General features: G+C 40.7%; 1 protein-coding gene across 1 annotated transcript in view; it reads right to left on the bottom strand.

The window, feature by feature from the left end:
• PAH (phenylalanine hydroxylase) overlaps nt 1-25,190 on the bottom strand; it is a 73,423-nt gene that overhangs the window by 36,950 nt on the left and 11,283 nt on the right. The window contains exon 4 of the mRNA XM_069099362.1: nt 3,065-3,153. Coding sequence (XP_068955463.1) covers nt 3,065-3,153 — 89 coding nt within the window. The remainder of the gene's footprint in view (nt 1-3,064; nt 3,154-25,190) is intronic.

The raw sequence follows: 25,190 nt of genomic DNA on the forward strand, positions 1-25,190 counted from the left end.
ATATTTGTAATCTCTATAGGCATTGTGAATATGGCATTGCTGATACACTGACTTAAACAAATCACAGGAACACCATGAGCCTGATGCCTACTCTTTGTGGAGGGAATCAGTGTACCTGATAAATTTAATTTTTTGCAATAAAATATTCATGGTCCTTAGAGGCCAGGGAAGTCAGAGATGCTCGTGGGGATGTTTTTTAAAGAAAGGCCAGCCAGATTTACAACTGACCACATCTGTACCCTGGGTAACATGAAGGTAACCAGAGGAAAGTATGGCCTAGGGGTCCTTGACAATTCTCCAATTGCCCCCAACAGATGAGGAAGGATATTCTAAACTTTAGAATCTAGAGAATTAGAGTGTGAGATGAGCAACAAACTGAAGTATTTAGGGGAGCTGGGAACCAGAAGCAAAAGTGTATCCCAGATAAGAGTTGGGATTCAGACTAATCATGCAGCATAGTGGAAGAAAAGATTGTAGGAACATCACTCCAGGGCTGAAAAGGACTTCATAGGCCTTCATGCCCAACCCTTTCATTTTTACATGTGAAGAAATAGAGGAAGGACAGGATTTGGATGATACTGGATGGAGTAACAGTTTTGAATGAGCTTGGACAAGCAGGTTCCTTCCTCTCTCTGGGCCATGTTTTTCTCACATAAAAAATGAAGAGAGGCATTGGATTGGCTAAACTCCAAGGGCCCTTCTAGCTCTAAAACTTAGGCAGTACCCAGCACATAGTGGGTGTCTAATAAATAGTGATTGATCTATCAAATATATCGAATCAAGACAAGGTTTGGATTGGCTCATGGTTTTCTCCCCCATCAAGAATGCCATGCAGATTGAAGGGTAGAGAACCTCCTTACTGAGTTGACTGAAAGGTGCCTGTGATGCTCAGTGACTAGTAAGAATTCTCCCCCTTAGCTGTTCTCCTTTTAGTCCTTGCCTGGAGAAGAAGCATCAACTTTGCCATTGGCCACTGGGTAAAGAACCTAGGATCAGGGCAGAGTGACCTTGCTATTCCTCACACTCCCAGCTCCCAGCCTTTGCATTGGCTGTCCCCCATGCCTGGAGATGTCTCTGTTGATGTCTCGCCTTCTATGAGACACCTTTCCTGGTCTTAACTCCTTCCCTCTGTTCAGTGCCCCCAATTTCTCTCGTCTGTGGCTTATCTGTACACAGTCATTTGCATGTTGTCTCTTCCAGTGGAATGAGTTCCTTGAGAGCATAAAAAGTCTTTTGCCTTTCTTTGTAATCCTGGTGCTTAGTACAGTGCCTCATATATAGTAGGTGCATAATAAATGCTTATTGACTACTGTCCCACTGGCCCTTTGTCTGTTACTGCACCAACTCTGATCCACATAACATTCTGAGTATATGTGAGGAGCCTGTCTAGAGATAAGGCATCCTAGGAAAGCTATGTTGGGGGGGTCCTATGCATTCCCTGAGCTAATGACGCACTTGGAGGCTCATCACCAGACTGTGACCATAAATGAAAAAAACTGAGTTTCTAGACTCATTTTCAGGGCTGACTTAAGCATTTTTCCCCTTCTCCAAGTTGTTTCCCTCTGTTGGATGAGAGAAACATGACTTTTGCTTACTTAAGTAAATGTTAAGGAACCTGGAAGCAGTCAGAACAAAGGAGGTTGGGTTTTTTAAGTGTTTTAATCAATTTGAAAATAAAGGAATGAAAACAAACAAAAACTTGACTCAGTTCCCACCTTCTACATCCAGAGTTCTGAACCTTTTTTGTGCCATGGACAGATATGGTGAAATGGATGGACCTCTTTCTCAGAATAATGTTTTTAAATAAGAAGGCAGTTATTAAATTTCATTTTGTTGCTTAGCCATTTCAGCCATATCCAAGTCTTGTGACCCCATTTGGGGTTTTCTTGGCAAAGATACTGGAGTGGTTTGCCATTCCCTTCTCCAGCTCGTTGTACAGATGAGGAAACTGAGGCAGACAGGAACAAGGATTTGTACAGGGTTGCACAGCTAATATCTGAGGCTGGATTTGAACCCAGGAAGAGGACTCTTCCTGATTCCAGGCCCAGTACCCTATCCACTGTAGCATCACTTAGCTGCCTAAATTTCACTTAGAAGTCAGTAAAAATAAAGAAGTTATTTTTCCTGTTCAAATTCATGGACCCCTGACATCTCTCAATAGATTACGAATACCAGATTAAGCAGCTAGGGCCCTCTCCCCTAAAACTATCTGATTTTTATTTTGCATATGCTTGTTTATGTGCCTTTTGTGTCCCTCAATAAAATAAAACTATCTAGATAGATAAATTGTAGGATTGATTCCTTTACCTATGTCTTCAGTGCCTGCCACATTTGGGGGGCTTAAATGCCAACTGGCTCATTGACTGACCTCTGAGATCCCTTCCAACTCTGATATTCTGAAATAATTCCTTCTGCTTATAGATATATCAGCAAATAGGTTAACAATATATTTATAAGAGACATGGCGCATTTGAACCAATACACATATATCACACTCAAGTCTCAAAATACTCAAGGCAACTCTGTTCCTTGTTGATGGGTCTCCATATCCTAGAGACATATATGAGCTTCTGGATTTCATTGAATTATAGATTTCGAGTTGAAAAGGACCTTAGAGATCATAGAGTCTAACCTTTTCACTTTACAAGTGGAAAAAATGAGGTCCAAAGAAGTAAATCTTGGGAAGTAGTAATTGGTAGGGTCAGGATTTGAACCCAAGCCTTCTGGGGCTGCTCTCTCTTAAGAGGAAAATACTTGGGGTTGCCAGAGAGTCTGTTAACCCCCTTTCTTTTTGGTGACACCCATCTCCTCAAGCACCTATATCATTCACTTTATAGTACTTCTCTGAGTCAGAATCCTTTCAAAGAGAAAGTATTTGTTAGTGATGGAAAGTTGAACCTTCTCATTTTACAAATGAAGAAGGAATGGCACAAAGAGATAAAGCTTAGATGGAAAGAAGGAAGAAAAGGAAGGAAAGAAGGAAGGAAAGGAGAAAGGAAGAAAGAAAGGATAGGGGGAGGAAGGGAATGAGGAAAGAAGGAAGAGAGGGATATGCTCAACTTACCGGGTGATCTGCATCCAGTTCGGCCCCATAGCTAAGAATCTGGTTGGCAAATCTATCGAGCTCTTGGATGGTTCTTGGGAACCATGGCACTGCAACATAGAATGGAAAATATTTCTTTCAATCCAACCTCCAGGCTTCAGTATCTTCGGCATGTCCAAAGCACATTGGAAACCTTTTCATATCCATCAGGCATGAAAGCAGTGACACTGATAACCCCTATCCATGAAGACTACAAAAGTGTGTGATATTGGTCTCGAAAGCATTTTTCCAGCAGTCGTCCCTCACTAAATGCTTTTCTTAGTCTAATATTAAAATTCCCCTACTAATGTCTCACTCTGATGCTTCATCATAGCATAATGCAACCCTAGGCTCTTGGGAGATATTCCTATGGAAAACTAATTACAGACTGGAATGGCTTTTTAGTATAACACTAGAAATCGACAGTACCTCTTGTCATCCAAGGACCATCCTTGTTAAATGGAGAAAAGAACCTGACCATGAAGAAGTCTGGGGAGATGAATTTTGGAGCCATAGCAATTTAGAGAAAACCTACAACTCAAAGGGGAAGTCTAATGATTCCCATTGACATTAATCCTAGTGACTTTAACCATCTTGGTTAATGCTAGGAGTGCCTACACTGTGGTATCACAGATTTAGCAAAGAACGAGATTTTAGAGGTCATTGAATCCAACCCCTTCATTTTATAGAAGAGGAAACTGGGGATCAGAGAGGTTAAGTGACTTCCCTAAGGTCACACAGCCAGTACATGGCTAAGGCAGAATTTGCACTCAGATCTTCCTGACTTCCTGTCCAGAATTCTTCCTACTATACCACAATACCTCTTCTTACCAAGAGAAGCCTGTATTTTTTCCAATATAATTCAATTTCCTCATTTTCTGGATGAGAAAACAGTGACCCAACTGGTAAAGTGATTTACCTATGGCCACATAGTTTTTAAGTGGTAAAGCGAAGAACCTCTAAGCTAAATTTAGAATTAATCAAACTCTGCAGCCAGGCACTCAAGGCTCTCCACCATCTGGTTCATCCTACCTCTCAAACCTTATTTCTCACCACACCTCAACAGAAGTCCACCCTTTACACCAGGACAGCTTCCCATCAGCCCCCTTTAATGATCTCTTTTTACTCTCTCCTTCCCCCAACACCTATGCCCATTTCAGACCCCAACCACCTACCTTCAAACAGGATGGCATGATATAAAGATGGCTGCATTCATAGTCAGAGAATCAGTGTTCAAATCGTCCCTCCACTGCCTTCTATCTGCAAGCCGTCTTACTTTGCTTCCTCTTGCATAAAATGAAGAGGTTGGACAAGATGGCCTCAGAGGCCAACTTCAAAACTTGGGCTGCTTTGGCCACTCCTCTCTGCTTTTCCCAATCCTGTGAATCCTTCAGGATTCATAGCGGGTCCTACTTTCTCCATCAAGTCTTCCTTGATTGCTCTAATCCTGCATGATCTCCCCTGCCCCAACATCATGGTACAGTGATAAGAACACTGGGACCAATTCTCCCCGCTGACTATATGTGTGACCTTGTTTAAATTAATTATCCTTCCTGGGCCTCAATATCTTCCATTGCAAAATGAAAGGGTGGGACTAGATGCCCTCTGAGGTGCCTTCCAGTCCTAATAGTCTGTGATTCTATGATTCTATAAATGACAGTCAAATCTTCACTATTGCCTATGTGGCTTTGGGAAAGTCACTTCCTCTCCTGAGCCTCAGTTTCCTCCTCTGTAAAACTGGTGGGTTGGCCTAGATGGTCTCTGATGTCATTTTCAGCCCTATTAGCACTAAATGTCATGTACTCTGTCTCTATGTTCAATGCACTTTGTTTAGTCATTTTCAGTCATGTCTGACACTTTGTGACCCCATTTAGGGTGTTCTTGGCAAAGATATTGGAGTAGTTTGCCATTAGCTTCTCCAGTTCATTTTGCAAATGAGGAACTGAGGCAAACAATGTTAATTGACTTGCTCAGGGTCACACAGCCAGTAAACATCTAATGGGCCAGATTTGAGCTTAGGAAGATGAGTCTTCCTGATCCCATGCTAGGCACTCTATCTGCCTCACCTAGCTGCCCTAATACACATGTACTATCTGTGGTCATAGGAGGGGCCAAGACATATATTGTTATCATGAAGTTGTCAGTCTGCTAAAGTATAACATACACAGATAACTAACTGTGAGTTAAATTTTCTGTCTTTCTATATCGCTTAAAGCACTCAACTTGAATTCTGAAAAACCCAAGTTCAAATCCTGCCTCTGATACTTGTTAGTTGTGAGACCATGGACAAGTGACAAACTTTTAAAGCCTCAGTCCCCTCATCTATTAAATGAGGATAATAATACCTGTAGCACTTGGAGAGTTATTGTGACGTTCATATGAGATAATATATGTAAAGCATTTAAAATACTACATAAACCAATTTCAATTATTGTAGTTATTAAAAGGGCATGAAAAAAGCTGCATTAAGATGTTTTAGATGCTAATCTAAATCATCATCATAGATTAAGAGCTGGAAGGGACCGTGGGAGAAATCTAGCTTGATTTCTTTATTTTACAGCAAAGGAAACTGAGGCTCAGGGAGGCAATCCTGGTGCAGTGGATGCCAGCTGTGGAGCCATTAAGACCAAAGCTGGAGGCCATCTAGTCAAACTCCCTCACTTAACAGAGGAAAGAACTGAACTCCAGAGACTTGTAGATAATTGTTTAAGACTAGAAGAGGTCTTAGAGGCCATTGAACCCAACCCCCTCATTTTATAGTGAAGGGAACTAAGACCCAGACTGGTAAAGTGATTCATCAAAGGGCAGACTGGTAGGAAGTGATTAATATTTACTTAAAAAGAAGATGTATGTTCATAAACTGCCTAAATGATGCTATCTGCAGAAAGAACTGATGAATAGAAGTATGTATGGAATAATTTTACACACACACCCCTATTTGTATCTAAAGGTAGCCTTCTCTAGGGAGGGGGTGGGATGAGGAAGAAATAAAAAAAGGAGGAAAAAGACATTTACATGATAATTTTGTTGTATATTTGAAAAGAATAGCAAGTTCTATAGAGAAGATTTGCTGTTTCATGTGCAATCATCTTTTTATTGTACTGTTATGGAAATGCTTGTTTTATTCCATAAATTAAAAATAAAATACAATTTTAAAAATTGCTTAAAGGAACATACCTCTATTTCCTCATTTGTAAAATGAAACCATTGAACTAGATGGTCTCTGATGTCCCGTCTATCCTCAGCCCCCAGCTCTAAATCCTCTGATTCTGAGGCTATCACACTTGTGATTTGGAGGTCCTTTCCGTCTAATGCTATGAAGCCATCCAAGCTGAGTTGACTTAAGGCTTTGGGGTGCCTGGAGTTGGGGAGCTGTTGATTCTTTACACTAATAACCATCATTGCATCTGAAGCTTGTTGGAAGGGAAATGTCATGGACAGCAGAGGGGACATTCAGCCAATCCCATGTTCCAATAAGGAGAAGCCCCAATGAGTCTTAGAAAAGAATATTAGTGCCATCTAGTGGTCACCTTAGGTAATTGAGACAGATGCTTCCTTGGTGGCCTTGGGACCTGAAGGCAAAGTATAGATGTGGTATTAAAGAGACAAATTGTTCATCACAAAGGTATTTAGGGAAAATTCCACTTAAATTCTCTGTTTCACAGAACTAGGAAGCTTATATGCAATGTGTGTTACCTCCTTCTGAACTTCCAGAAATCTTCTGTAACATCATTAAAAATAATAATAATTAGCATTTAACTATGGGCAGCTAGGTGGTGCAGTGGATAGAGCACAGAGCCTGAAGTCAGGAAGACCTGAGTTCAAATCTGTGCTCAGACACTTACTAGTTGAGTGACCCTGGGCACTTCACCCTGTTTGCCTCATCTGTAAGACGAGATGGAGAAGGGAATGGCAAAATACTCCAGTATCTCTGGCAAGAAAACCCCAAATGGGGTCATGGAGAGTCACACATGACTGAAACAATTCAACAACAACAAGAATTTAAATAGAATTTTAAGGTTTGCAAAACACTTTACAAATGTCGTCCCTGGAGGATGAATGCCATTAGTATCCCCATTTTACAGATGAGGAAACTGTGGCAGACAGAAGTTGTGACTTACCCAAAGACCACAGCTAGTAAGTTCCTGGGGGAAGGATTTGAACTTGTTTTCCTGACTCCAGGTCCAGAGCTCCACCCATTGGACTTGACAGATGATTTTCTGAGCATAGGGAACTCCCGAAAAATAAGTTCCCTTGATTTATGCAAATTGGACCCTGTCCTGCAAGTCGCAGTCTTCAAGGCTTTCTTTACTGCAGCACTGAGAAATGAAGTTATCTGACTGTGTTCATTTAGAGAGCATCTGAGTCACGACCTACAGCTAGATATTTCTTATTCCAAGGCTGACTCTATGCACTAGGTCCTACCTCTCTGAGGCCAGCATGGATAATCATATCATGTGTGTATATAATTATACAGCATCAGGAACTCCCAATGTAGAAACATCTCCACAAATTCAGGGCAGCAGCTCCACTGCAACTTGTAGTCTCGGAGAAGTACCTAGGACATCTTGTCTCCCCCTTAGCAGCTAGTAAAAAACCTGCACATAGTAGGTGCTCAATGCCTATTTGTTAAATTGAACTTATTGAATGTTTAACTCCCAGAAGGAGTCATTGTAGTACAGTAGGAAAAGCAGTGGCTATGGACCGGGGTTCGAATCCTACCTCTGATACTTCTCCAAATCAGTCTAGCCCTTCTGGATTTAAGTTGACTCATTTGTCAGGGAGAGGTCCCCTCCAGCTGTATTATTATGATCCTATGACCATAAGATCTGGTTCAAATTCCAGCTCTGACATTTGCTGACTGTGTAATTATATATAAGGCACTTAGCCTCTCTGGGTCTCAGTTTCTTCATCTGTAAAAACAAAGAGACTGAACCAGATGATCCCTGAGGTCCCTTCTAAGCCTAAGTATCTCTCCTGAGCTTTGGTGAAGTTGAAATTTCTCCCCCAAAATACACATCACAAAATGACAAAAACTTGCTTCCAGAACAAGGTTTTATGTGGTTCCATTATTCAAGAGTCGTGAATCCTTAGCTGGGACCTGGGACCTAGTGAATCAGAGGAATGCTGGACAGGTAATATGACCTGGCAATAATAGTAATAGTTAATATTTGTTAAGAACCTACTATGTGCCAGATATCGTGTTAAGCAATTATCATCTCATTTGACTCTCATGACAACCCTGGGAGGCGGGTGCTATTATTATCTTCATTTTACAGGTGAGGAAACTGAGGCAAACAGAAGTTAAGTGACTTGCCCAGGGTCACACAGCTAGTACGTGTCTGATTCTGGTTTTGAGCTCAGGTCTCTCTGACTCCAGTGCTCTATCTACTACACCACCTAGCTGCACAAAGCACTCCAGGACCCTGGAGTAATTGTTCTTCTTTTCGAAACAATATTCTATACACCTTTTGTGTATAGAATATAGAGATGTGAACTCTAATCCAGTAAAATAAAACTTATGAATTCATTGAGTGACCACACTCAAAAAGTAGTCAGTCATTAATGAGTTGACATCACCTTGAAAGGAAATCTCCAGTGGAGTGCCACAGATATCTGTTCTTTGCTCTGTGCTGTCCAACATTCTTATCAATGACTTCAGTTAAAACATAGATACAATGTTGATAAGATTTTAGATGACACAAAGCTGGGAGGGATTTAGTAATATGCTAGATGATAGAGTCAGAGTCCAGAAATTGCCTTGGCGGACAATAATGGACCCAATCTGATAAAATGACATATAATATGGAAAAATGCCAGGTCCTGATATGTTAAAAAAAAAACACACACACACACAATAATTTCACAAATATAAGATCAGTGAGGCGAGGGGTAGAGTAATACCAGACAATGAAACACACACTAATTTCACAAATATAAGATCAGTGAGGGGAAGTGGAGAGTCATACCAGACAATGATTTATGTGAGAAAGATCTGAGGGTTTCAGTGGACCTCATTTGTAATATGAGTCCACACATGAGTGTGACGCAGCAGCCAACTGAGGCTGCTTTAATAGAGATATGAACCCATAGCGGAAAGCACTGTGTGCTGTCCTACTCAGATCATATTCAGATATTGTATTTAGTTCAGTTCACTCTATTTCTTAGCCATAACCAGATTGTTTTGATGGTTGCTTCTTTGTAATACAGTTTGAAATCTGGTACTTCTAGGCTACCTCCCTTCATATTTTTGTTTCATTGATCCCCTTCATATTCTTGACCTTTGGTTCTTCCAGATGAATTTTGTTACTACTTTTCTAGCTCTACAAAATAATTCTTTGGCAATTTGATTGGTATGGCATTGAATGAGTACATTAATATAGGGGGATGCTCCATTCCACGTTCTAAAATACCTCCCAGGTCTGACATTCTTCATTTCTTCGCTTTTTTATTCTTCCTCGTGAATTACACTATGATTTTAAAAACTAATGGAATAGGGACGAAAAGGTCTACAATGACTGTATCTGTAACCTAGGGATCCATCCCATAACACCATCCTTTCAAGAATTTGATAGCAATATTTTGACTTGGTCCATTCTTGGTTTATTGATTGACTTGTTCCTATCTGTCTCACTTGTGTATTTGCCTAATTGTTTAGGGTGTAGTATCACAGATTAAGTGCTGGAAGGAACCTTAGAGTCATCTAACACAACCCCCTAATTTTACAGATAAGGAAACTGAGACTCAGAGAGATTAAGAAACTTGCCTAAGGTCAAATAGTAGAGTTGGAATTTAAACCCATGTCCTCTAACTCCAAACCTAGCTAGCTTTCTATCAAGGTGCATTGCCTTCTTTCAATCAATCAATCAGTCACCAAATACTTATTAAGCATTTAATATGTAGAGAGTCCTATGAGAAATGCTGGCATCTACCAGAAAAAAACACACAAAGGAAAAACCCCTGTCCTTGGGGAACTTATATTCCAGTGGAGAAGATAATATGTAAATAAATAGATAAATACACACAGTCATTAGGTTCATTGAATGGTATCATTAGGTGGGTAGCCAGGATACAGACATTGTCAAATCATTGTGGACACCCTCTCCCTTGCCTCTTCCATCCCCTTGACATCATTGACTTACTCAGTTAGGAGAGACCAGATAAAAGATAAATACAAGGATGGAAGTTCACCTTAAAGGAGAAAGCGTTAAAAGCTGGGGTGGGGGGGACTGGGAGAGGACTCCAAGGAGAAGGTAATTGAAGGAGGTTGGGAATTCTAAGGGGCAAAGGTCAAGAGGGGAAGCATGGCAGTCATGTAAAGGAGACAGCCAGTGCAAAGGTGTAGAGATAGGAGATTGAATGTCATGTGTACCATACAACAGGTAAGTCAATATGACTGGACTATAGCGTGCACGGAGAGAAATAAGATATAGGAAGACCAGAAAGGTGAGGAAGACTTGAAATAACAAGCAACTTTATATTAAATGCCGAGAGGAATAAACTGGAGTTTATTGAGGGAGTAACATGATCAGAAATGCATTGTAGGAAAATTACTTTGAAATCTATGGGATGGTGGATTGGAGTGGGGAGAGATTTGAGACAAGGGAGACCAAGCAAAAGTCAACTACAGTAGTCCAGGAAAGTGATGGACACCTGAACCAAGGGTGAGGAACCTGAAGCATCGAGGTCACATCCAAACAACCTTGTTCTGTGAAGTTTGGATTCAGTCAAAGGGCCGCACTTGAAGACCTAGAGGGCCACATGTGACCTCGAGGTTTCAGGTTCCCCACCCCTGAACCAAGGTGGTTGTGACATGGGCAGAAAGAAGGGACATTGGAGAGATATTAGGGGGATAGAAATGATAGGATTTGGCAACTGGTATGATAGCCCCCAATAATCTTAGGAGTGACTAGCTAGCACAAGTTTTCTCATCTACATTTCACCAGTTAGGAAACTGAGGCCCAGATGGGGTGACATGATCTTCCCATATTCGTCTGGGAATGTGTGGTTGTTGTTCAGTCGCTTCAATCGTGTCTGACTCTCATGACCCCATTTGGGGTTTTCTGAACAGAGATACTGAAGTGGTTTTCCAGTACCTTCTCCAGTCCATTTTACAGGTGACAAAACTGAGGCAAGCAGTGTTAAGTGACTTACCCAGGGTCACACAGCTAATAAGTGTCTTTGACCACAGGTCTTCCTGACTCCAAGTTTGGTGCTCTATCCCTCACACCACCCAGCTGTCCATATGTTAGAGCAAGATAGAAACTCAGCTTTTCTGACATGAAGTTCTGGCTGGCTTGAAAAATTCCTTAATATAACTTTTACCATGTGTGTGGACCAGCCAAGGACAGAGACTATCTTTTTTTTTTCCTGTGTATTCCAGAACCCAATATGGTGACTGGCTCAGAGGTGGCATTTAGTAGATACTTGTTAAATAGAAAGAGGCATTTATTATTGGCAAGGTCACTAGACCAGAAACCAGGATTAAACTATATTGCAGCCTCCCCGTGCTAATGATGATCTTTGTGAACTTAGTGGAATCCCATTTCCTCTCGGAAACTCAGTTTTCTTCTCTGTAGAATGAAGGGATTGGACTCAATGACACTGAAGATCTCTGTCTGCCCTGATGGATCATAAATTTACTCAATATCTCTTGATCACAATGAGGAGGGTTAAAAGAACAAGGACAAGAGGATCCTTTAAGGAGGTTAATGACTCAGTCCCCGTACACTAGAAAGATCCCTGTCTCTGGAGCCAGGTTCAAATCACACTTCTGATGCTTACTACCTGTGTGAATGGACTACTCCAGCAATCAACTTAATGTCACTGGCCTCAGGTTCCTCGTCTGTAAAAGAGGGATTCGACCTAAATGTCAGACGAGTTTCCTTTCAGCTCCAGATCCATATTTGATCTATGATCTCTCCTGACAAAAGCAGGGGGAAGAATGTGGCCAAATAGCCCGTTTCAGTGGCTTATTTGTTATTCCACAAAAGGACACAAGGTGGCGGCAGAAGAAAGAGGAGATGGGACCAGAATTGTTGAATGAAAATCCAGATGTGTACTTCTAAATCCCACGACATACTTTTGAGCTGGAAGGGACCTTTAAGATTATCTCATCCAAGGGTGCTAGGATGGAATTTGAAGTCAAGAAAGACCTGGGTTCAAATCTCACCTCTTCACACGGACTGTTGAATCCTAGATGAAAGATTTGCCTGCTCTGCGTCTCAGTTTCCAAATCTCCCAAATGGGGATAATGATATCCTAGTTCCTAGCACCCAGACTTGCTTCGAAGAACTAAGCAAATTGTGAATGTGACATTTCTTGGAAACTTGGAAGTCCTATATATTATTGTTGTTGATCCTTATTGTTATTGACAATATTACCACCTAAGGAAGGGAAAGGAGAGATAAGAAGTGGCCTTTGTGATTCTGTAATAGTTTGTTGTATCCTGACCATAGAATGCAAGCTTCTTGAGGGCAGGCACAGTTTGACATCTGAATTTGTATCCTTAGCACAAAGTAGAGTCCCATGCACATAATAAATGCCTGTTTAAGTTATCTAAATAAAGTCTTATATGATAACTTTAAGTTATTTAAATAGAGTTTAATATAATAACTTTAAGTTATTTAAATAAAGTTTAAATAAATGTTAAAAACAGGAAGAATTTGAAATAGTTCAGAAAAGGACCATAAAATGAATCCCAGACCACAGAGATTAAATGAAATTATTTCTTTCCCTTCTTCTGGGCCACCCCTCCTTCTTTACCTCCAATTTGGTAACATCTTTGTCATCACAGCCTCAGCCAATGTTTGATTCAATGAGGTTGTTACTGTTCAGGCACCTCAGTCATGTCTAACTCTTCATGCATGACCCATTTGGGATTTTCTTGACAGAGATACTGGAGTGATTTGCCATTTCCTTCTTCAGCTCATTTTACAGATGAGGAAACTGAGGCAAACAGGGTTAAGTGGCATGCCCAGGGTCACATAGCTTATAAGTGTCTGATGCCAGGAAGATGAACCTTCCTGACTCTGGTCCTGGCACTCTGTCCACTGCAATACTTAACTGTAACCCCCACCCCTAGAGTTATTAGCCCTAGGTTTAAGACAATGTGTCCAGGCAGTCCTTCTTAAAATTCCCATTATATGGGAGGGAATAAGTACTGGGGGTTAGTGTTTTCCATTATAATCAGCATTGGTGTGGCTTCTTTTCTTTTTAATTAACAAGTTGTCAAGTTAGAAAATAGGTTTCTGAGCAAAGGAATCACAGACCAGGTAAGTTTGGGTTGAGAGTAGGGAGGAGAGAAATCGTAAGCATGGAATATTACCTAAGGCTGAATTTGAAGCCAGGGCTCTATCTACTTGTGCTGCCTATACACAGAAGAGCTGGTCAGATATAGAGGGCAGATATAATGATGATGATGGTGGTGATAATGATATGATGACAATAGCAACAGTTAATAGAAAGCTTTTATATAACACTTTAATATTTGCAAAGTGATGTAATCTTATCTCTGTTTGACTAATGGGAACAGCTAATGGGCGCCATAGTGGATAGAGCACCAGGCCTGGAGTCAGGAAAACTCATCTTCAGGAGTTCAGATACAGCCTCAGACACTTACTAGCTGTGTGACGCTGGACAAGTCACTTCACCCTATTTGCCTCAGTTTCCTCATCTGTAAAATGAGCTGGAGAAGAAAATGATGAATGTCTCCAGTATCTTTGCTAAGAAAATTTCAAATGAGGTCATGAGGAAACTGAGGTAAATAGAGCTGAAATGATTTCCCCAAGGTCATGCAGGCTACTTAGTAATAAAACTGGCATTAAGACCTAAGCTACCCAATTCCTTATGTTGTTTTCTGTCCATCACTCCATGTTTCTTGTTGCTATATAGATGATGTCACATCAACAAGGCCTCAGATTCTCTTTAAATGGCAGTCACTTTTCTATTTTTCATGTACTTGGGACAAAATGAAGTTGTGTTATCTAAACTCCCTCAAGAGTCTAACAGAGAAGCTGTCCAGTGGGCCAGTCTGCCCCCTTGGGGACTGGAGATGTTCAGTCTACAGAGGTGGGGAACCTGCCACCTCAAGGACACGTGTGACCCTCTAGGTCCTCAAGTGCAGCCCTTTGACTGAATCCAGACTTCACAGAACAAATCCCCTTAATAAAAAGATTTGTTCTATATCACTTGGAAAAAGTCAAAAGGCCGAATCCAAAAACCTAGAAGGCCATATGTGACCTTGAGGCGACAGGTTCCCCGGCCCTGGAATGATACCTTTCATGGATTTGGAAAGACTGTTGATTCAGAGGGAACATCCAGGAGGCCCAAGTAAAAAGAATTCAAATGTTATTCTCACCTGGGATGTGGACAAGATGAGAGTACTAAGCCAAAATGGTAGAGTATTAATAGTGATGTACCAAAGGCAAGAAAAGAAGCAAGGCATAAATGGATAAGTGAGAGACCTTGGAATTAGAAAGACTTGGGTTCCAATTTTGCCTCTTAAACTTACAATCTGGGGAACCATGAATGTGTTACTTAACCAGATGAATTAAACCAATAAAACCACAAATGTCAATTAAATTAAAGCATCAACACAAATTCAGTAATAATCCTTTGTATATATATATTTTACTTATATTTTTCTAAGCCCTTTCACTTTTCTCATCTTATTTGAGCTTCAGTATAGGCCTGTAAGAGAAGCAGGCATTATTAGACCCATTTGACAGATAAAGAAAATGAGGCTTAGAAAAGTCACACTGATTTTTCCAAGGTTCTCGAGCCAGCTATGTGACCTTGAACAAGTCACTTAACACTGTTCAGGTCACCTTGAACAAGTAACCACCAGTGGCAGATTAGGTACCAGAGAACCTAGAACTATGGGCTTCCAAACTAGGACCCTTCCCACTCACCTCTGTTTCCCAGTTGAGGCTGGCCCCAACAATAGAAAATACAGGTAAACCCTCTTCAAGGGGACAGCCTGAACCCGAGGTCCCCAAGGCTTAGGCAAGTCCCTGGGATAGCATCAAGTTCCCCAGTAGTTTTTCTGGGACAAGAGGGAGGGGTAGAATTTTTTCACATTTGTCCATTTCCTGATTTGGTGCTCAAATTTCTCCTCTTGTCCCAAGGGATTAAGCCTCTTTCTCTCTAACCCTTAACACTGCCATTGAGACTGACCCCAGCAACTTCCTAGGTGACCGCTTTAAAAAAAGAAAAATTAGCTAATCAAATCAAATTAGCTCATTAATGATCTTTTTTAATGGCTTCTTGGTCCATAGGTCTTCCCTGGGCCTGATTCCCCAGTCTGGCTGGCTCCCTACTCCTGAGTTAATGAGTGACCACCCCAGGCTCAGGCAACAGAGGGTCTCTGTAAAGTAACAAAGGGCCCAGGCGGGTTGATAATTAATAAATATTGATTTGGTGCTAAGAGGGGCAAAGGCATTTATTTAAAGGTTGGCCCTGGGCACTCACTTTTCGGTCCCATTCATGTAGGGTGAACAGGGAGTACTTGTGCCCAATGGCCCCCAAAAGATGAGCCTTCCTGAGTCTGTGCAAAGAGGAGAGGTGCATTTGCAGCTAAGGTCACCTTCAAGCTTATTAAATCTAAAGGAGAACGAGACCCAGTCTGATTGCATTCTAACCCTCCCCCAATTGCCCTTGCCAACACTAACTAGGCTGACCCATCCGTTATACCCTCTCCCCTGCCCCCAGCTACTCCATAACCTTTGGCTCTAGCCTGTCTCAGTAAAAGCAATAAATCCTCCATTTCACTGGCCTGAAATAGAATAACATTTTAATTCTCTCTACCCAGGGCTCCTGGGTGTCTCTCTCTAAGTCAATGGGCCTCCCAAAACCATCATGAAGAGGATCATTGTGTAGACAGACCCAGACCCTCTCCAGTCCCCAAAGGACAGACTGGACTACTGGGTGGCTTCTCATGTGTTTAAACTCCCGAGGGAACTTATATAACATAACTTCATTTTGTTCCAAGTACATGAAAAATAGCTAAGTGGCTGCCATTTTAAGAGTCTGAGGCCTCATCGATGTTGGCAGTATAAATACAGCAACAAGCAACATGGAGTTATAGAAAGAAGGAAATACATGCAATTGGGAAGCATAGGTCTGAATGCCAGTTTTGCTACTAGCTGTGTGACTTTGGGAAAGTCATCCTACTTCTCTGTACCTCAGTTTCCTTATTGGCCAAAATAGGGTAGATCAAGTAAGACTGAATATGTTAAGTACTTTGCAAATTTTAAAGTGTTAGATTAAAAACCACATATTACAATTTATTATTTTCATTGTCATCATCTTCATTATTGCTATACTTGCCCTCTGTATTTGACTCTGTGTGTGTGTGTGTGTGCGTGTGTGTGTGTGTACTGCCCAAGTAGATGGAGTGCTGACCCTAGAGTTAGGAAGACCCGAGTTTAAATTCAGCCTTAGACATTTATTAGCTATGTGACCCTGAGCAAATCATGTACTCTCTTTGCCTCAGTTTCCTCATCTGAAAAAATGGAGCTAAAAATAGCATGTACCTTCCAGAGTTGTTGTGAGGATCAAATGAAATGATCATTGTAAAGTATTTAGACCAGTACGTGGCACATAGTAGGAACTATGTAAATGTAGCTATTGTTATCAAAAAGAGATGAGCATGTGAAAATCACAAGAATTTTTTTTTATGTCAGACAGTGTGGAGAACTTACTCTGTGCCAGAGGTGTAGCCAAAGCATGCCATTTGTGGGACTTGCAGGAAAATGCAGTATAGTGGAAAGAGATTTGTAGTCAGAGGACCTGAGTTCAAGTGCCAACTCTGCTATTTGCGACTTTGTGACCTTGGATGAGTCCCTTCATCTGCCTTGTTCCTCCAGCCCAAGATGTAGCAAGTTTTTCAGCTGATCCCACAGGGTAGACTTTCTTCTGCTCTCCCTATCCTGGATGCCCTTCTTTCCTCCAATTTGTTGAAGGCCTTTCTAAAATATGGTGCCCAGAATTGACCACAGTGTTTTGGATATGCTCTGAGTAGGGCAAAGCAGAGTTGGCCTGCCACCAACATTGTTCTGGACACAACGCCTCTCTTAGAATCCCCTCCATGGGCCATCATTTTTGCATTTAGAATCCATACTGAGATTGACCATAGGTTCTAGAATTTTAAAGGTCATCCTAAAGCAGTGGGGCCAAACTCAAATAGAAACTGACCATATGCAAGGATCCCTGAGAAAACTACATATTAGCATCGTCTATGTTTTATAGTACTTAGGGGAAGCTAGATGGCAGAGTGGATAGAATGCTGGGTCTGGAATCAGGAAGATTAATCTCCCTGAGTTAAACTCCAGCCTCAAACACTTCCTAACTGTGTGACCCTGAGTAAGTCACTTTACCTGTTTGCTTCAGTTTCCGCATCTGTAAAATGAGCTCAAAAAAGAAATGACAAACCACTCTTTGCCAAGAAAACCCCAAGTTTTCACAAAGAGTTGGACATGACTAAAACAACCAAAAAACACAATATGTCTATTCAATTTGTTAAACATTTACCAATTACATTTTTAAGTGATTTAGATAGCATGGTGGTCCAAGTGTATGACCCTTATGATCTAGAGATCAGATAGAACATTGGAAAGATCAAAGGATTTGGAGTCAGAAGAGCAGAGTTCAAATCCCATTACTGATTTATTATCTCTTTGACCTTGGACAAGTAGTTTAATCAATTTAGCCCTCAGTTTCCTCATCTGTAAAATGAGAAGGTTGGTAAAAAAAAAAACAGCCATCACCACTTATTAAACGCCCACTATTTGCTAGGCATATACTTGCATGGCAAAAATCCAAAAGGTCAATATTGGATGGGTAACATGTGTCTAGACAATAGTCCCTAGAGAGAGAACTGAGGGGGTTAGTGGCCTGCAAAGCCTATAAAATAGACTCTGTGTGTGTGTGTGTGTGTTTGTGTTGTCTTGCAAGGTGACCGTGGAAAATGATAGTTGCTATGTGGAGAAGTGTTTGGCAAACCTTAGGCTTCCTTGAAAATGTCAGCCCTTTCTCTAGCCCATGGCACAGTGCCTAGAATCTGTAAAATAAAAGGGGTAGGGTGGTTGATTAGCTAGGATTCTAAGGTCCTTTCCAGCTCTAAATCTATGTGCCTGTGATCAGAGACAGTTATGTGGCATAGCAGACAGAGTGCTGGACCTGGAGTAAACAAGGCCTGAGTTCAGATTCAGCCTTATATAACCCTAGGCAAGCCACCTAACCTCTGTTTGCCTTAGTAAAATGGAGATGATAATAGTACGCTATCTCCCTGAGTTGTTTTGAGGACCAAAGGATATGCTATCTGCAAGGTTTTGTTTGAAACCTTAAAGAGCTATATCAATATTAGCTATGATTATTGTTAATGTGGCTTTACATTTATCCCTACTGCCTTCCTTTTGGGGTGCCACATTTTAGGAATGACACTCACAGGATGGAGAGTGTCCAGAGAAAAGCAAGTAGAATGGTGAAGGGCCTCAAGTTCATGCTGTATGAGGATAAGCTGAAAGAATGTGGATTTTAGAGGGGAAACATTACGGATGCCTTAAAGGTATTTGAAGGGCTGTGTACCAGAACTTCAACTAACCCTTCTCCTAATTAGGCCCCCAAAGGCAGGACTAGGAGGACAAATTGGGAGGCGCAAAAAAGCAAATTTAGGCTTGACATCACCATAAACATCCTAACTGATACATTTGGTCCAGTGCCTTATAGACAGCAGGCATTTCATGTATGTTTCCCCTCCTGAGGGCTCACTCCCCTAGAGGTAGCCTAAAATAGAATGGGTTTCCTTGGAAGGTAGTGAGTCTCCAGTCATTGGAGGTCATTAAAGAATAGTCATCTGAACACTTGTCACTTGTACTATGGAGGTCATTTTATTTTTCAGGTATGGCTTTAGCTAGATAATAACTGGGATCTCCTCCAACTCTGATATTCTGTTATTCTAAGATTCTATAAATTTTCTCTCATTCGATTTGACTCATCATTTCAGCCTGTCGAAATCCTGTTAGATCCTGGCCTTGTCATCAGATATGTTGACTCCCATTTGAGTCATTGAACAATTTGAAAAGTATATCATCTACACTTCACCAACATCATTGATAAACATGTTAGGGGAAAATCAAGATCAAGGACTGACCTTTGATTACTTCACAAAGATGTCTTTGCGCAAATTGACATCAATCAATTAATCACTACTCTTTAAGTCTGATCATTCAAGCAGTTTTAGATAGCCCACTTAAGAATACCATCATGTAGCCAACACCTAGCTCTCAAGAAATATTGCCAAATGCCTTGGCAAAATCTAGGAAAGATTGCATCTATATTGTTCCCTCTACTTAGCCATCTAGGAACCCTAACAAAAATAGAAATGAAGTTAAATCTGGGGTAGCCCACTTTTTTTTAGCTTTTTATAATCAGTTTCCTTTTCTAAATGCTCAGAAACCATCCTTCTAAACAATAGGTTCATGATAACCTGCTAATTCTTAACTCCCTTTTTTCTGTTGATGACACTACAATTTAGAATTCCTGTTTAGGTAAGAGAAGGACTAAAAGACTGCTGAATGCCCTTCCATTTCTGACCCAGGTTTGAAACATTGTAGTCATTCTTCCTTACATATCACACAGCTAGTAAAAGTCTGTCTCCAGCCCCAGCATTCTAGCTGCCTCTGATGAGGGGATTATTTCTAATAAGAAAAATAAATTATCTGAATAGGGAAAAAATCTAGTATTTCCTATGACTCCAAATAAAGTTCATTGGTCTATGTTTGGAAAACTCTACTCTCTAACCCTTTTGAACACCAGGAAAAAATGTCCTAAACCAGGTGTGGGGAACTTGCAGCCTGTTAAGGTTAGATTCAGTCAAAGGGACACACTTGAGGACCTAGAGGGCCAAGTGTGGCCTCAAGGCCATAGGTTCCCCACCCCTGTCCTAAACTCAGTTCTGAGGCAACTTCTTCCACAAATAAAACAATGCATGTGAAAGTAATTTTTAAAAAATATATGCTCCACTTCAAACATGTATTCAGTACTCACTATATTATATGGAATAGGTGTTAAAGATAAGAAATGACAGCCCCTGCCCTCAAGGAGCTTACAGTCTAGCTGTGGAGTTGCTGTATACACAAATAACTACAACACAAATGAGAATATAAACAGCGAGAAGGAGAATGACTACAAGCTTTCAAACCTAGTTCAGAAATGGAAGGGTGTTCAGAGATTTTTTTTTAGTCCTACTTTTACCCAAACAGAAATCCTAAATGCTCAACAGAGGATGGGGAGTGAAGAATTAATGGGCTATGATGAGGAAGTGGCTTTTGGACAATATCCAGACTGACATACCCCACAGGCATTTGGAAATGGATCTGGTGCTCTGGGGAGGAATTAGAAGTGGAAATACAGAATTAGGCATCATTTGCGTGAGACAGTCACTAAGCCCACAAATGATATGGGATTGCCAAAGCAAAAAAGCGTAGTCAGAAGAAGAGAGAGTGGAACTTTAGGGGACATAAGGAAGAAGAAGTACAAAATAAGAAGGCAGAAAAAAATGTAGATCAGAGATCAGGGGAAAGGGAAGGAGAAACAGGAGAGAGCAGTGTCCCAGAGTACAAGGAGATTGCTAAAAAGGAAGGGTTGGGCAACAGTGTCAGACTCAGGCAAAGGGTAAAATCAGATGAAGACTCAGGGAAGATTGCTGGATTGGAGGAGGAGGAGATTGCCATTGGACTTAGAAAAAAAAATTCAGTAGAGTAGTGAGAACAGAAGTCACCTTGCCCTGGATTTTAGACTAAGAAGGTGGGTGATGACACAATAAAGAGAAAAAAGTGTTACGTAAATAAACGTAACCCTTGTTTGATACATCTATTAGATCTTAGCAGAGTGCCTGGAACCTAGTAAGGACTTACTGAATGTTCGTCGAATAATAATAATAATAATAAGGAGGAGGAGGAAGATGATGTTTAAAAAATGTATGTAGCACTCTTAAGGTTTGCACTTTACATACGTTATGTCATTTATTCTTCAACAACCACCACTTGGAGTTCTTGCTATTATTATCCTCATTTTACAAATAAGGAAACTGAAAAAGAGGTAGATGAAATGTTAAGGGGAAACTCAATTATGTAAGAAGTTTTAGACGTCAATTCAGAATTGTCTTACTTTAGCTTTGCTTGTTTTTGTTTCCCCCTTTGGGAAAATGACTTAATGTGAAACACTTCTCCCTAAGGAGTAAGGATGTTGGATCTGTGATCCATGAGCATCTATGGATAAGACAGAAGAGGAAGAAGGGAATGTGAAACTTCTTCCTTATCAGAACTGCCTTAAGTATTATGGTAGAAAGAACGGTCTAGAGAGAATTCTATGAAGAGCTTGAAGAGAAGGTGAAATTCTTTCCTGTGATTATTAAAAAAGAAATAAATAAAAAGATTCACTTTGAAGAGAAATGAAGAAAAGATTTTGAAAAGACTACAATTAACATGTAGAATGAGCTGAATGGAGGAAGACAAAGTTTCCAGACAAGTAAAGAGGAATCAACTACCACAATGTTGAAAGTTTGAGGTGTTTCAAGTTGCGACATTGGTCACAGACAAAATAATATCATTAATTAAATATGTCTTCACATCTATTATTGCTTTGATATATACTATATATATACATGTGTATATACATCTAATATGTATGTATTCAGGAATTTTAGAATTTAATGATGGATAAATAAGAGTAATAAGCATTAATACAAAAGATGTCTCTAGTTTGTTAAATATGATTATTTAATTTTAGTGATGGGATTCAAGCTAACTATTTAATGCAAAGTAGTTATAAATGTATTAATAAGAAGGAAGGTGGCAGGGGATAAGAATTTATTAAATGTTTATAAAGTTACTAATAAGAGGACAAGTGAGAGGGAACAAACATTTATTCAATACCTACTATGTACTAAGCCCTGTGCTAAGCATTTTACAAAAATTATCTGATCACAATAATCATGGGGGGGTAGGTACTGTTATTATCCCCATTGATAATTTCCTGATGATTGATAATAATTAATAATGATAAATAATAATGATAATTGATAGTTTCCTCAATTGAGGAAACTGAGCAAACCAAGGTTAAGACTTGGCCAAGATCACACAGCTAGTAAAAGTCTGAGGCCAGATTTGAACTCAGGTCTTTCTGTCTCCATCCCCAGCATTCTAGATGCTCTGATGAGGGGTTTATCTCTAATAAGAAATAAATTATCTGAATATACCCCTAGGTCACCTAAGTTTAAAAGGGAAAAACTAAATATATTCCAACCAGTTATATGGCAGGCTGGGCTTAGCACACTTAGGAGTGAAAAAGGTTGAACTCATCAAATTTTCCCCCATTCATAGGGGTCTATTTTTGTCTTATTTGTACTAAAATTATCACCTGCTCATTTACGATCTCCATAGGCTGGAGGCAGATCAATAACAGATATTTCTTACACTGTCAGTGAATGGTAGACCCTGTATCTCCTCTTCTTGGCCTTCCTACATCACCTCTCTCCCCTTCTAATATCCATATTCTCTCCTATTCATTTATACATTTCTTTTACCTCACAGGCAATATAAGCAAAGAAAAAATCATTTTTCTCCCTAAGCACAGGCCCATCCAACACTGAATCACATAATCACCGGATCTGAGCACTGGAAGGGATTATGGAATACAATCCAGATACAAAACGAAGACCAGTAAGTGACCATTCAGCCTCTGTTTGAAGACTCCTAAGGTAGGGAAACATACATCTCTAAGAAGCCATTCTACCCTGGGACAATTCTAATTGTTAGGGAGTTTTTTCATGATTTCCAGCCTCCTTGTAACCTCCACCCTGGTTGGAGATTCTGATTCTCCCTGATTCTGCTGTCTGGGGCTAAAGAGAACACATTCAATTTGTCCTCAACATGATAGTCCTTGAAAATCAGGCCGCTACTCTTCTCAAGAACCTTCAGTGAGTCCCTATTACCCCTGTGGATAAAACATATACTCTTGTTGCCATCTAAAACTTTTTACCACCTGGCCCCAATCTATCTTTCAAAACTTTCAAATATTTCCTCATTTGGTTCCCACAACAATTCTGGAAGGTAAGTGCTGTATTCTCCACATTTTACAGTCAAGGAAACTGAGGGAAACAGAAGTTAAGAAACTTGTCCAGAATCACAAAATGAGACTGGATTTGAACTCAGGTCTTCCTGAATCCAAGCCCGTGCTCTATTCCTTGAGTCACCTAGTGGTCTCTGCAGAATACAGTGAGGATCCAGCCCTGAGCTGGAAACTGATGAGGCAGCAGAGATACCAAGTCCTATCAGCAAGGGAGAGAACCATTCATTGGATATGCCATTCCCAGAACTAGACTCTAAGTGGGGCATCTAGGAAGGAGAAAAAGACCCCGAGGGAATGTTTTGCAGTGACCACTGTGAGTCCACATTCCCAAGGGGGTAAATAGGTGGGTAGAGGGAAGATGGCGCCCCTGATTTGGGAAGTTATTTCTTTACCTCAGTCCTTCCTATAACTTCTCAAGAAATACCCATTTGTAAAAGCTAATTGATGCCAATCAGTTCATTGATGGGATTGGTAACAATTGGTCTATTGCTATGAGGGGGAATACACAATTGTTAATGAGTGATACTAGAAAGATACCCCTCTCTTGCCTCTCAGACTCAGCCCTGGGACTGTGAAAGAAGAAGTGGTATTCTTGCTCTAGGGACCCAATGAATTAATCTGAGTTTGGATCATGGGATAATGAAATTAGAGATCAGAAGGACCTTGCAGCTCTCATTTTATAAATGAAGAAATTGAGTCACAGAAAAGTAAGAAATGAGTTGGGTCAATGGGATCTAGGATCAAGCAGCTGGTAAGTGTCAGAAGTTAGAATTTAACCCTGACTCCAATTCTGGAGTTAGAGCTGGGTTCAAATCCTGTCTCAGACTTTTACTCTCTGTGTGACTTTGGGTGAATCTATTCATAACCCTGGGCCTCAGTTTTCCTATCTGTAAAATGAGAGAAATAGATAAGTTGTCCTCTGAGGTTCCTCCCAGCTCTAAATCTTTTATACCATGGCTTCTAAGTTTCCCTCCAGCTCTAAATTTCCAATGCAAAACAGTTTTTCTTTGCCCCAATTAAACGCAAGCATATCTTCCTCATGTACCAAAGCACCCGAAATGGTGACCCCTCTACCCACCACTTGGGATACTGATAGGAAGTCAACAAGTGTTCATTTGAGCCCTTGTCTCTGATATTTACAAATCTGGGTGATCTCCAGCAAGTCACATTAGTTCTGTGGGTCTCAGTTTTGTCATTTACGAAATATCAAATTTCTTACTAAAATATCCCATCTGCATTTTGGCCTGATACAAAGGTAATAGCAGAGTAACCCATTCCTGCCTCCCAGAAAATTCTGCCTTTTTATTTCCCCACCTCCTGGTCCAGAGCATCCTATTATTCTGCACGCAGGCCTGACGCCCCACTGAGCATCCTTTCATCATCCCAGCCCTAGCAACCTCCTTCCCAGCTCAAGTCCATTGGCCCCTCAGAAAGTCCTTCCAAACAGAAATCTCCTTCCAAATCTAAGATCATAAATCTATTTCTAGGCACAATGCTTTGTCTGTCTTTCTCCTGGTCGCTGCGATCTGTCTCCATAGTTGGAATGTCCCTCTCCCCACCCTGCCCACCCCCCACCTCAATGTAATGTCATGGAGAGCTCTCAAAGGGATAGGTAAGAGGATTAAGAGATGGGTTGATGGAAGATATTAATGCTCTTTTATGTTGTTTTGAGGAAGGATTTTAGATCATCAGGGAAGAAGAAGCAGGGGGAGGACGACCTTAAGGATTCAAAGCGTCTCTGAGCTCAAATCCTATTAAACTCATGTCAGCCTCTCAAGGATGCATGGAGAAGGTTGGGGCTTCTTTAACATGTTGCTGTAATTAACCTGGCTTAAGCAGGTTTGGAGGCGGGGAACTTTGGCAATTAAAAACCTAAACTTTTCATTTTCTATCATCCATATGGCCCTTTGAACCATTGAGGGGACAGAATGCAGGCTGGACCAGCTTAACTGACCAGAGGGATTCATGGAATCCA

Source organism: Petaurus breviceps, unplaced genomic scaffold (genome assembly GCF_028583685.1).
Source record: "Petaurus breviceps papuanus isolate PSGF00001 unplaced genomic scaffold, PetGlider_PUasm1.0 379, whole genome shotgun sequence".
NCBI lineage: Eukaryota > Metazoa > Chordata > Mammalia > Diprotodontia > Petauridae > Petaurus > Petaurus breviceps.